This window comes from Heptranchias perlo, chromosome 30, assembly GCF_035084215.1.
Source record: "Heptranchias perlo isolate sHepPer1 chromosome 30, sHepPer1.hap1, whole genome shotgun sequence".
Classification (NCBI taxonomy): domain Eukaryota; kingdom Metazoa; phylum Chordata; class Chondrichthyes; order Hexanchiformes; family Hexanchidae; genus Heptranchias; species Heptranchias perlo.
In genome coordinates, this window is record NC_090354.1 from 20,156,163 (window position 1) to 20,170,563 (window position 14,401).

Consider the following 14,401-nt stretch of genomic DNA (forward strand, 5'->3'; position numbering starts at 1 on the left):
GCTCAGGCAACCTCTGTGGAAAGAACAGATGCGTTAATGGTCTGCATATGGACCCTTCGTCACAAATGGAGGATATTACAGATGAACAGTATTTAAAAAGGAGCAGAACAAAGGGAAGGGGAAGGGAAAAAAACTACACACATACATGCACACACGAGAAAAGAAATGGAATGACATGTAAGTGCTGAAGTGGAATCTTAAGAGATGGTGAAATGGCAGCACTAATATCAGCATGAAACAGGAGGCATAATGAGAGAAAAATCAAAGAAATGGAAGACATTTACAAGATGTGAATAGCTAAAGGAGGTGGAAGGTGGGGCAGGTAGACATGGATGCAGGAGAAAATTACAAAGAACAACACGCAATCCCAGAATTTGGGAGAAGGAGAAAAAAGGTCACCTCACCAGGTGTTCTGACTGAGGGTCCTTACCTCAAGCACCAACCTGCTTCCCTCCCCTCCCTGGAAATGCCAGCGTACCCATTCAACATCACCAGCACTTCCTGCCAAGGAGAAAGTGGGTGCTATAGTTAAGCTCCAACATTATTAAAATTAGTAATAAGACCAGAGGGCTGCAAAATAGTAGAAAGATAAGGTATTGTTCCTAGAGGTTGCATTGAGCTTCACCGGAACAGAAAAAGCCAGAGACAGTGAGATAAAAGTGGCAGGAGGACAAAGAATTGAAGAGAACGAGGATGAGGAATTGGAGTGGGAATAGGACGAGGAATTGGGAGTGGGAGTAGGTCGAGGAATTGGAGCGGGAGTAGGTCGAGGAATTGGAGCGGGAGGAGGACGAGGAAATGGAGTGGGAGGAGGACGAGGAAATGGAGTAGGCAGCAACAAGGATTTTGGGTTGCACCCAATATTCGGCAGTTATCTAATGTGCGTTTGGTTTCCCCAATGTAGAGGAGACTGCACTGTGAGCAGTGAATACAGTATACAAGGCTGCAGAAAGTGCACTTGAATTGCAGTCTCCCCTGGAAGGAGTGTTTGGGTGCCTGGACAGTGGTGTTGATGGAGGTGAATGGGCAGGTGATGGAAGAGGCTATGATCTGTAGTATCCTTCAGTGTTAATGTGACCTGATCTGCTCTCTTCACAGAGGTGGCTGAACTGTGGAGTGTTTCCATCACTGACAGTCTTGGGATGTTTCACTATAATAAAGGTGCTGCCCGTGGGGGCGGTCGCTCCGACTATCTGCCTCTCTTCCGCGGAATTCTCTGCGCCTGGGTGGCCCTGGAGAGGGAGCACGCGGTGTCTGCCGGTACGCTTGAGGCACTTGCCTGAATGGTTTTTTTTTGTTTCCGTCTGGATGACACAGATGTACCCAAAAAATAAAAGGCCTGCCTCCGGCCCTCATTTAATGCTAACTATTGGTTCCACTCCGGCCCTCACTTCACACTGACCACTGGTTCTACTCTGGCCCTCACTTCACGCTGACCACTGGTTCTATTCCGGCTTCCGGCCCTCACTTCACACTGACCACTGGTTCTATTCCGGCCTCCGGCCCTCACTTCACGCTGACCACTGGTTCTATTCCGGCTTCCGGCCCTCACTTCACACTGACCACTGGTTCTATTCAGTTCAGTTCCATTCGCAACCCCTCAGATAATGAAGCAGTCCGAGCCCGCATGCAGCAAGACCTGGACAACATCCAGGTTTGGGCTCATAAGTGGCAAGTAACATTTGCGCCAGACAAGTGCCAGGCAATGACCATCTCCAACAAGAGAGAGTCTAACCACCTCCCCTTGACATTCAACGGCATTACCATCACTGAATCCCCCACCATCAACATCCTGGGGGTCACCATTGACCAGAAACTTAACTGGACCAGCCATATAAATACTGTGGCTACAAGAGCAGGTCAGAGGCTGGGTGTTCTACGGCGAGTGACTCACCTCCTGACTCCCCAAAGCCTTTCCACCATCTACAAGGCACAAGTCAGGAGTGTGATGGAATACTCTCCACTTGCCTGGATGAGTGCAGCTCCAACAACACTCAAGAAGCTCGACACCATCCAGGACAAAGCAGCCCGCTTGATTGGCACCCCATCCACCACCCTAAACATCCACTCCCTTCACCACCGGCGCACCGTGGCTGCAGTGTGCACCATCCACAGGATGCACTGCAGCAACTCGCCAAGGATTCTTCGACAGCACCTCCCAAACCCGCAACCTCTACCACCTAGAAGGACAAGGGCAGCAGGTACATGGGAACAACACCACCTGCACGTTCCCCTCCAAGTCACACACCATCCCGACTTGGAAATATATCGCCGTTCCTTCATTGTCGCTGGGTCAAAATCCTGGAACTCCCTACCTAACAGCACTGTGGGAGAACCTTCACCACACGGACTGCAGCGGTTCAAGAAGGCGGCTCACCACCACCTTCTCAAGGGCAATTAGGGATGGGCAATAAATGCCGGCCTCGCCAGCGACGCCCACATCCCGTGAACGAATAAAAAAAAATTCCGGCCCTCACTTCACGCTGACCATTGGTTCTATTCCGGCCCTCACTTCACGCTGACCATTGGTTCTATTCCGGCCCTCACTTCACGCTGACCATTGGTTCTATTCCGGCCCTCACTTCACGCTGACCATTGGTTCTATTCCGGCCCTCACTTCACGCTGACCATTGGTTCTATTCCGGCCCTCACTTCACGCTGACCATTGGTTCTATTCCGGCCTCCGGCCCCGCCTCCTGGTGCCGCGCGCACCACGCACGCGCCCTATCACCAAGGCACACGACTGCTGGGCGCGCGCCCAACCGTCAGCCCAGGACCCTTCCCGCGCTCAATCACGCCGGTTTATTTCTCTCCCTCCTTTAAGACCCAATTATTTAATGCACTTCGGAAACTTGTATTTATTTATTTATTTCCAACAAAAAAAACTGAAGAAAATAATTGGACCGTTTGAGAAACGACGCGCTGTTTGTTGGGTCGAGGGATTTTCAGGCGGCGGTTTTGGCTACTTGGCTTTGTGGAGAGGCCGGGGTCCTCGGGAGTGGCGCGGGGGCTGATGGGGCCTGCTCAATATGTTGCCGTGGAGCCGCTGCCGGTCGGGAAGCAGAGCGTGGTTGCCGGGGTGATAGAGCGGAGCGCCGCCAAATCTTACATGGAGAGAATTCAGAGCGAACGGTTACGGCTGCTCCTCTGCTTCCTGGGAGTCTTCGTCTGTTATTTTTACTACGGGATTTTACAGGAGACTATGTAAGTACCCGAGGCCCGAGAGAGAGAGGAGTTTCCTGAGCTAAATGGCGGTGCAGCCTGGTCCTGGACTGAGAGCTTTTGGGGGAAACGTTAAGGACGAGATGCATCTGATCAGAAAGAGTTGAGGCTGATCACAAGTCTGTTTAAAGCCGTGGAGCTGGGTGTATTTCTCCTCCTCTCTCTGCAAGTTACCCCACTGAAAGTAAACATGTCTATTTAGGCTTGATTTTTTGATAGGCCTGTTTAAAACTATATAATCATATGAAACAGTGCACAAAATTATATGATGCAACGCGCAGTGTAGACACATGGTAGTTTTGAGTATACTAATTGCACAGCTGTTGAGAAATAGGTCCTTATAAAGATGCATTGAAAACCAATTTAAGTATATAGGGTTGTTTCATTTTTAAAACTGTAATTGTGCTATCAAAAGAATTTTTACATTCTCATTTCTCCCAAAATGTATGATTACTGTGGGAACAAAATACATATCTATATTTTCAGTGAGTTTTCAGCTTTGGAAAAGTGACCCAGTTGAAAAGTGTCCATTATCTGGTAATATGCATTTACTTTTGTTTGTTAACTTGGTTGTATTGGTAGTCCTTGAGTGTGTTGTTGCCTCCCCAAATCAGTGCTCATCTTTCCCTCAACTCCATGCTTGAACCTCTGCAGTCAGGTTTCTGCCCCTGCCACAGCACTGAAACAGCCTAATCAAAGTCACAAATGACATCTGATGTGACTGATCATGGTGCACTATCTCTTCTCCTCCTTCTCCACATTTCTGCAGTCTTTGACATGGTTGATCACACCACCCTCCTCCAACACCTCTCCTCCGTTGTCCAGCTGAGTGAGGCTGTATTTGCATGGTTTCACTCTGATATATCTGGTCGGAGCCAGTGAATTTCCTGCAATGGCTTCTCTTCCCGCTCTTGCACTGTTACCTCTGGAGTCCCCTAAGGATCTATCCTTCGCCCCCTTCCTATTTCTCATCTACATTCTGCCCCACAACAACATTATCCGAAAACACGACGTCAGGTTCCACTCGTACGGTGACGACACCCAGCGCTACCTCACCACCACTTCCCTTCACCCTTCCGCTATCTCTTGTCAGATTGCTTGTCTGAGATCCTGTTCTGGATGAGCAGAAATTTCCTCCAATTAAACATTGGGAAGACCGAAGTCATTGTCTTCAGACTCCGCCATAAACTCTGTTCCCTAGCCATCGATTCCATCGGCAGAACCTCAAAGGTATTAATCTCTGGATTACTACCTGAGCCATGTGCAAATTGGCATAGGGTCAAACAGATCAGAGAGTTAAATACATGGCTCAAAGGGTAGTGTGGGAGACACGGGTTTTGATTCATGGGGCACTGGCACCAGTACTGGGAAAAGAGGGAGCTGTTCCGTTGGGATGGGCTCCACTTAAACCGGGCTGGTACCAGTGTCCTGGCGAATCGAATAACAAGGGCTGTAGATAGGGCTTTAAACTAAAAATGGGGTGGGGGTAGGGGAAGGTTCAGGTAAGTGTAAATTTATAAATCTAAAGAGAAAAGTCAAGGCCATAGAGCAGTGTAGTGATTTGGATAAAGATAAACAGTGTGTCAGAAAGGGACAGTGAGTTTAGCAGTAATAATGCATCATGAATGAGGTCAAATCAGGGAAAAGAAGTAAAAAGTCAAAATTAAGGCTGCTTTATCTGAATGCCTGAAGCACTCTTAACAAGATAGATGAATTAATGGCTCAAATAGAGAGAAATGGGTTTGATCGAGTAGCCATTACTGATCAAGACCAATTACTGATCTAGTAGCCATTACTGACCAAGATTAGGAACTAAATATTCCAGGGTACTTGACTTTTCAAAAAGACAGACAAAATGGAAAAGGAGGAGGGGGGTTGGGTAGCCTTGATAATGAAGGATGACATAAGGACAGTAGTAAGAAAGGATCTTGGCTCGGAAGATCAGGAAGTAGAATCTGTATGGATGGGAATAAGAAATAACAAGGGGTAGAAAACACTAGTGGGAGTAGTTTATAGGCCCCCAAACAGTTATACTGTTGGACAAAGTATTAACGAAGAAATAAGAGGAGCTTGTAACAAAGGTAATGCAATAATCGTGGGGGACTTTAATCTTAATATAGACTGGGCAAATCAAATTGGCAACTCTAGTTTGGAGGATGAGTTCATGGAATGCATTCAAGAGACTTTCCTAGAAAAATACATCGTGGAACCAACTGGAGAACAGGCTGTTTTAGATCTTGTCTTGTGTAATAAGACAGGGTTAATTACTAATGCCATAGTAAGGGATCCTCTGGGTAAGAGTGATCATAATATGATAGAATTTCACATTGAGTTTGAGAGTGACGTACTTAAGTCCGAAACTAGAGTCTTAAACTTAAACAAAGATTTACATAGGTATGGGGGGGGGGCGCGAGTTGGCTACGGTTGATTGGGAAATTAAATTAAAAGAAATGACGGTAGATAAGCAATGGCAAACATTTAAAGAAATATTTCATAATTCTCAACGAATATACATTCCATTGAGGAATAAAAACTCCAAGGGAAAAGTGATCCATCTGTGGCTAACTAAAGAAGTTAAGGATAGTATTAGATTAAAAGACGAGGCTTATGAAGTTGCCAAAAAGATTAGTAAGCCTGAGGATTGGGAGATTTTTAGAAACCAGCAAAGGATGACCAAAAAATTGATAGAGGGAGAAAACAGAATGAGAGTAAACTAGCAAGAAATATAAAAACAGATTCTAAGAGTTTCTACAAGTATGTAAAAAGGAAGAGAAAGTAAACGTGGGTCCCTTAGAGGCTGAGACAGGAGAAATTATAATGGGAAATAAGGAAATGGCAGAGAAATTAAAAAATATATATTTTGTATCTGTCTTCACAATAGAAGACACAAATAACATACCAGAAATAGTGAGGAACCAAGGGTCTAATGAGAGTGAGGAACTTAAAGTAATTAATATTAGTAAAGAAAAAGTACTGGAGAAATTAATGGGACTAAAAGCCAACAAATCCCCTGGACCTGATGGCATAAATCCTCGGGTTCTAAAAGAGGTGGCTGCAGAAATAGTGGATGCATTGGTTGTGATCTTCCAAAATTCCCCAGATTCTAGAACGGTCCCAGTGGATTGGAAGGTAGAAAATGTAACACCACTATTCAAGAAAGGAGGGAGAGAGAGTTAGCGTGACATCAGTAGACGGGAAAATGCTGGAATCCATTATTAAGGATGTGGTAACAAGGCACTTCGAAAATCATAATATGATTAGGCAGAGTCAACATGGTTTTATGAAAGGGAAATCGTGTTTGGCAAACCTATTAGAGTTTTTTGAGGATGTAATTAGCACGGTAGATAAAGGGGAACCAGTGGATGTCGTATATTTGGATTTTCAAAAGGCATTCGATAAGGTGCCACACAAAAGGTGGTTACACAAGATGGGTGGGGGTAATATATTAGCACGGATAGAGCATTGGTTAATGGACAGAAAACAGAGTAGGAATAAACGGGTCATTTTCATGTTGGCAGTCTGTAACTAGTGAGGTGCCGCAAGACTTAGTGCTTGGGCCTCAGCTATTTAGAATCTATTTTAATGACTTAGATGAGGGGATTGAATATAATGTATCCAAGTTTGCTGATGATACAAAGCTGGTGGGAAAGTAAGCTGTGAGGAGGACACAAGCAGTCTGCAAAGAGATATAGACAGGTTAAGTGAGTGGGCAAGAAGGTGGCAGATGGAGTATAATGTGGGGAAATGTCAAGTTATTCACTTTGGTAGGAAGAATAGAAAAACAGAATATTGTTTAGATGGTGAGGAACTATTAAATGTTGGTATTCAGAGGGATTTTGGTGTCCTTGTACAAGAATCACAGAAAGTTAACATGCAGGTACAGCAAGCAATTAGGAAGGCAAATCGTATGTTGGCCTTTTTTGCAAGGGAGTTGGAGTATAAGAATAAGGAAGTCTTGCTGCAATTGTACTGGGCTTTGGTGAGACCACACCTGGAGTACTGTGTACCGTTTTGGTCTCCTTACCTAAAAAAAGATATACTTGCCTCAGAAGCGGTGCAACAGCGGTTCACTTGATTGATTCCTGGGATGAGAGGGTTGTCCTATGAGGAGAGATTGACGAGAATGGGCCTATACTCTCTGGAGTTTAGAAGAATGGGAGGGCTAGGCAGGGTAGGCGCCGAGAGGCTGTTTTCCCTGGCTGGAGAGTCTAGAACTAGGGGGCATAGTCTCAGGATAAGGGGTCAGCCATTTAGGACTGAGATGAGGAGAAAGTTCTTCATGCAGAGGGTTGTGAATCTTTGGAATTCTCTACCCCCAAGGGGCTGTGGATGCTCAGTCATTGAGTATATTGAAGTGGAGATGGTAGCCATGATGTGGAGAAGGCTGAGATCGATAGATTTTTGGACTCTAAGGGAATCGAGGCATACGGGGATTGGGTGGGAAAGTGGAATTGAGGTCGAAGATCAGCCGTGATCTTATTGAATGGCGGAGCTTTAGGGCCTGTATGGCCTACTCCTGTTCCTATTTTTTATGTTCTTATCCCCCTCCCTGGTCACTGTCTGAGGCTGAACCAGACTGTTCGCAACTATGGCGTCACATTTGACCCTGAGCAGAGCTTCCGATCCCATATTCTCTCCATCACCAAGACCACCGACTTCCAACTCTGCAATATTACCTGTCTCCGCCCCTGCCTTAGCCCATCTGCTGCTGAAACTCTCATCCCTGCTTTTGTTGCCTCCAGACTCCACTATTCCAATTCTCTCCTGGCCGGCCTCTCACCTTCTATCCTGTAAACTTGAGCTCATCCAAAACTCTGCTGCCCGTGTCCTAATTCGCACCTGGTCCCATTCACCCATCACCCCCGTGCTCTCTGACCTACATTGGCTCCAGTATTTAAATTCCTCTATGGCCTCGCCCCACCCTATCTTTGTCACCTCCTCTAGCCCTGAGAACTCTGCGTTCCTCCAATTCTGGCCTTTTGTGCATCCCGACTTCCTTTGCCCCAGCTTTGGCGGCCCTGCCTTCAGCTTTTTAGGCTCTAAGCTCTGGACTTTCCTCTCTAAACCATTCTGCCTCGCCACCTCGCTCTCCTCAAAATCTACCTCTGAACAATGTTTTGGTCACCTGTCCTAATGTCTCCTTCTTTGGCTCGGTGTCAATTTTTTTTGTCTGATTTATGTTCATGTGAAGCACCTTAGGACGTTAGAGGCGCTCTATAAATGCAAGTTGCTGTTGGCCTATACAGGCCTGTAGCCAGAAAAAATGACAAGGAGCACCGGCAGCAGTTATTTACATTTCTGTTTTGGCAGTGTGGGGAGTTGGGGAGTAGGACTCTCCTCCAGTGGTGCTGCCACCTTTACCTTGCAGCATTACTCCTGAACTTGGGGCAACCATTGATGGTAATGCTGATAATGTTAGATTACAAGATGTAAACACCAGCTTTTGGAACAACAGGGCTCCCTTCATTGGGTGACTAATAGAATAGAATATTGTTATATTCTCTTATAATAACTGCAGTTCTCACATCGTCAAAATTTATGTCTGTGTTAAGAGTAGAGCTCTGCTTTCTGTGGCTAAGGAGTGATGTAGAGCCAGTTTGTGTTGCTAGCTTCATATCATTCCATTTTAAAATGGTAGCTGTAGTGCAATTTAAGAGATTGAGGCCCAGGACCGTTCTATGTTAGAATAGTATCACCATTGGAGCTCTTCTGAGCTCACCTAAACACAAAGCAATGTTTAGTCCAGTGTCTTTAGGAACAATTCTGATTTTTATCTAATGCTTAGTTTATATAAAGTATGATGAATGTAAACTAAATTTGATTTGTATGTGTTTTGGATCTGTGGATTTGAGCCCATGTTCACAGTCTGTTCTTAATGTACATGGTATGTAGTTTTCTTTACATAATTGATATCTAACTGATTGCTAGAATTGGTGGTAGATTTTTGCTTAAACAAATTATGGTGGCATTTGTTCACCTTGAGCACTTGTAACATATGTCTGTTCTGTTACAGAACCAGAGGCAAATATGGAGAGCAGGAAGAATTGTTCATATATGCCAAATCACTTGTGTTCGTCCAGTGTATTATTAATGCTATCTTTGCCAAACTAAGTAAGTAACTGGTGTATGTTAAAGTTTTTTTTAATACTAAAACTACCGTAACACTACTAGTTTCCAGGCTTGTTCTAGTGGCAAATTTGTGATGTCCTTCAGCTTGTAATCATTTAAGTTGTGTCATGAGGGATGAGAAAGGAATTGGAACTATAACTTTAGTTAGGATCAGAGACTGGAAGGGAACATTTCTACATAGTATAACAGGAACTCGTCTGTACAGGAGCAGGATATTGCCTAGTAACCACCAGGATCAATTAAAATTTAAGAACAAAATGTTCTTGAGGTACATTAATGTCAGTATAACCTGAGAACATTGACACTTTTCAATTGTTCATACTGCCATACAATGAGGCACCCACTACGGGAGCTAGTCTGGCTTTCATTTAGCCAGATTCACGTGCATTTTATTTAAGAATGGGTCTGACTAACCAGATTAAAAACTTCATTTAGAAAGCCGTCTGGCTAAAATATTTAGTGAAGGCAAGGCTTAAAGCAGTGGGTATGCCTTACTTGGCAATATCTGGGAAACTGCTATTACTGAGATTCTGCAAATTGAAAATTCTAACTTTCTTTTTGTTGAAGAAGTATTGCATCCCACCAGAGCCATCATTTTAAAACCACCTGGGCTGAGAACACTGCTTCTGCACTTTCCTTTTGCCTGAAATCTATCCCTTTCTTGTGTTGTCCTGAGCAATGATGCATGTGATAGTCATATTTATCATTACATCCGAATTGGATGGATGGACCAGTTGGGATAAAGAAAGATCCTAATTTAAATGTTTTCTTGGAGGAAAAGAGATATCACGAAAATCGTATCTTATCTAAATACACAGGAATGTACTAATGGTCAGGTGAAGTGGAAATTTATCAGCCATCTAAGGAACTCTGACAAGAATAACTGCTATGGCAGTAAAAACCAAAATAGCTGGAAATACAGAAAGTTCATCATCTCCCATAATTGATGCTTGGAGGTGGATTAGTCAGTGTCCTTTGCTGTAATGTTGACTAGTTTACAGGCTGTGAGGAGTGTTTGTATAGTTGACATCAGTAGCAGGGAAAATGCTAGAACCTATTAAAGGCATAATAACAGAGCACTTAGAAAATCATAATGTGATTAGGCAGAGGCAGAGTCAACACGGTTTTATGAAAGGGAAATCATATTGGACAAATTTATTTGAGTTTTTTGAGAGTGTAACCACCAGAGGGAACCAGTGGATGTAGTATATTTGGATTTTCAAAAGGCTTTCGATAAGAGGTTGTTGCACAAGATTAGGGCTCATAGGATTGGGGGTATTATATTAGCATGGATTGAAGATTGGTTAGCGGACATAAAACAGAGAGCAGGAATAAATGGCAGGTTGTAATTAGTGAGGTGCCACAAGGATCAGTGCTTGGGCCTCGGCTGTTTACAATCTATATCAATGAATTAGATGAAGGTACCGAGCGTAATGTATCCAAGTTTGCGAGAAGGTGGCAGATGGATTATAACGTGGGAAAATGTGAAATTATCCACTTTGGTAGGAAGAATAGAAAAGCAGAATATTTTTTAAAAGGTGAGAAACTAAGAAATGTTGGTATTCAGAGGGATTTGGGAGTTCTTGCACACCAATCACAGAAAGTTAACATGCAGATACAGCAAGCAATTAGGAAGGCAATAAAGGCCAACATACCATTTGCAAGGGGTTGGAGTATAAGAGTAAGGAGGTCTTGCTGCAATCATATAGGGCTTTGGTGAGACCACACCTGGAGTACTGTGTACAGTTTTGGTCTCCTTACCTAAGAAAGGATATACTTGCCTTAGAAGGGGGTGCAACGAAGGTTCACTAGATTGATTCTTGGTATCAGAGGGTTGTTCTATGAGGTAGATTGAGTAGAATGGGCCTATATTCTCTGGAGTTTAGAAGAATGAAAGGTGATCTCATTAAACATATAAAATTCTTAGAGGGCTTGACAGGGTAGATGTTGAGGCTGTTTTCCCTGGCTGGAGAGACTAGAACTAGGGGTCATAGTCTCAAGATAAGGGGTTGGTCATTTAGGACCGAGATGAAGAAAAATTTCTTTACTCAGGCTTGTGAATCTTTGGAATTCTCTACCCCAGGGGGCTGTGGATGCTCAGTTGTTGAGTATATTCAAGACTGAGATCGATAGATTTTTGGACACTACGGGAATCAAGCGATATGGGGATCAGGCGGGAAAATGGAGTTGAGGTCAAAGATCAGCCATGAATGGCGGAGCAGGCTCAAGGGGCAGTATGGCCTACTCCTGCTTCTGTATCTTATGTTCTAGTTCCTGATGCAGTGTCAAGACGGAAAACTTTATCTCCTTCCACCCAATTGAAATGGAGCAGTAGCTGAATTAAAATTGCAATAGAGGACTTACTGCCCCATTCCTGCATGCTTCCCGCCTGCAGCCATCTTGACTGGAGATTGCGTAGGAGGCTGAGGTTCCCGCCTGAAGCAGGTGGGAGCCTCATTAATATATTCAAATTGGAGTCATATGCAGTTTTAACATGCAAAAACGGAAGTTCTGCCTAGCGCTGAGCTCACTGGGTAAAATATGTTGGGATTGGTTCTGAAAGGGCAATTGAAAGCGGTATTTAAGGACACACGCCTGCAAGCAGCCGGATCATTGGTATCTGCTTCCTATCGCCTTTCTTGGATTTCCACAGGAGAGTTTGCCTTGGAGATTGCTTTTTTTTTACATTTATTCTGCATCCAGGCACAATAATGGCCCAGAAATTGCTCTGAGCGGCGAACCAACAGCGATCTTCGCTCCTTACATTTGAACTCGCCCACTAAATTACCACGGTCTTTTTATTGGCAACTTACTTCAAATGCAAGTTTAAAAAACTGCAGCACTCTTTCCCTGGCTGTGTGAAAGGGGAAAGGATCTCTCTGTCCCCTCCACCAGTCAGCTCAAAGCAAGTCAGCTGTGAGAACCAGGAAGTGTCAGATAAGATTGGTAAATGTACTATTAAGTCAGACAGAGAAAACAAAATAGAGACCGTAAAAGTAAAAGAGACTGAGAAAAAGTAAATGTCCAAAAACTATTATGATCAGAAGTAATGAGACGCCACATTTTTTTTTAAAGTTAATTTTCAGTGCCAGCGAGGTTGTTCGGCAGTCATTAATACATACCACGCCAGCAAAAGTTAGTTTAAACCTGATATAATCTGATATTTTTTTTCTGGCGAGATTAGCTGGTTTCCACCTGGGCAGGAGAGCAAGTTCGTGCTGGTCCATTGATTTCTGCCTGCAATATCCCTTTACGGGAAGCTGTCAGATCAGCAAGGAATCAAGAAGAGCAAGTTCCATATTTATGCGTTTGACTGCACATGTGTGGTCGCCAGAACTTGCTCTTCGATTTACCCTTCAATAACGTGAGCGTTGTTAGGCTCACCATTATTCTACGAGCAAAATCTGGCCCTTAAAGTACAATGCTTTTGGTGGGTGTTATTTTTGGCACTTTAGTTTGATTACTTGAAGGGGAGCTACAACAGCTGCAGTAGGCTGATCAACTACAAGGCTGCTCGAAGAAGGCCCTACCCAGCCCATAGTCACTTCCTGGAATTGTCTGAGGAGCAGTACATGAGGAGACTGTGCCTCTCCAAACAGGCTGTCACAGACACGTGCAGCCTTTTGCAACCAGACCTGGGCCTGGTTGCCATGCTTTGCCTATAGCAGTAAAAGTCACCACCGCCATTATCTTGAGCACCTTCTATGCTGCATCAGTCAGCCTGCAGTCCATAAATGCATAAAATAGTTCACTAATGCTCTCTTTACCAGGGCCAATGGCTACACTAGCTTCGCAATGGACGCCAGCAGTCAAAATGAAATGGCTGCGGGATTTGCTGCAATAGCTAGCGTCCCACGAATTCAGGATACACGTGTAGCCATTAGGGCACCTGACAATCCGTTAGCAATGGGCAATTTACTAGTATAATTTAAATATGTATTTTATATTAGAAGCTTTTTATGAAAATTGAAATAGTTAAAATGGTGCATTTGCACAGTGTGACTGTCAAGTCTGTCTCTCTACACATGGTATATTTATATATCTAAAGAATTCTGTTTGCACAGTATTTGAGTAGTGGAATCTGGCATTCAGAAAGACAAACTTGTTTGCCCTAATGTCTGAATTGTATTAGCTAAAATATTTTGCATGCGTCTTGTTCCAGTTATACAATTCTTTGAAAAGCCTTCACCTGAACGAACGCCACATTGGCTGTATGCCGTTTGTTCGATGTCCTATTTAGGAGCCATGGTCTCCAGTAATTCCGCACTCCAGTATGTCAACTATCCAACACAGGTTGGTATTGGATGTTACATACTTTTTAGAAGAGAGTACTTTTTTAATGTTCAACTTTATTTCTACCTGGGAAGGCATTGCTGAAATAATGTTTCCCTGCAGAAGTTATTTTTAAAGATAGGTGAAATGTGTGGATACGTGTTTTTGTAGTGTAATTTTGTACCATAAAACATTATTTTGAGATAAATAATTCAAGTGTAACCAAGTAACCCTTGCAATTGTTCTGACTTATGTAAAAAAAATGGCATTGAATTCATTCAAATCTCTTTTTTTTCTCTCTCTCTTTCTCCCCCCCCCCCCCCCCATATCTATTGACTATTTAGATCTCCCTGAATTACATTTTTACAGATGTTCTATTACACAAGCCACTTATATTTAAACGTGTTAAAGAAATCAGAGTGCTTAAAAGATATGTGCACCTAGCATGCGCTTGAGAGAAACAAATATTTTAAGCAATCCATAGACCAGTGACTTTACAATAGTGGAATAAACTTGATGGGTCTAGAATCATGCAGCACAGAACGGCCATTCAGATCATCGTGCATGTGCTGGCTCCAATTAGTCCCACTCCCTGTCCGTTCCCCATCAAGTATTTATCCAATTCCCTTTTGAAAGTTATTATTGAATTTGCTTCCATCACCCTCTCAGGTTGTGCATTCCAGATCATCGTAACTCGCTGCATTAAAACATTTCTCCTTATCTCGCCCCTGGTTCTTTTGCCAATTACCTTAAATCTGTGTCCTCTGGTTACTGACCC

General features: G+C 43.7%; 1 protein-coding gene across 1 annotated transcript in view; it reads left to right on the top strand.

Annotated features, from left to right (window-relative positions):
- The first annotated feature begins 2,926 nt into the window (after positions 1–2,926).
- slc35b1 (solute carrier family 35 member B1) overlaps positions 2,927–14,401 on the top strand; it is a 28,484-nt gene continuing 17,009 nt past the window's right edge. The window contains exons 1-3 of the mRNA XM_067969025.1: positions 2,927–3,204; positions 9,236–9,333; positions 13,514–13,644. Coding sequence (XP_067825126.1) covers positions 3,014–3,204; positions 9,236–9,333; positions 13,514–13,644 — 420 coding nt within the window. The 5' untranslated portion in view covers positions 2,927–3,013. The remainder of the gene's footprint in view (positions 3,205–9,235; positions 9,334–13,513; positions 13,645–14,401) is intronic.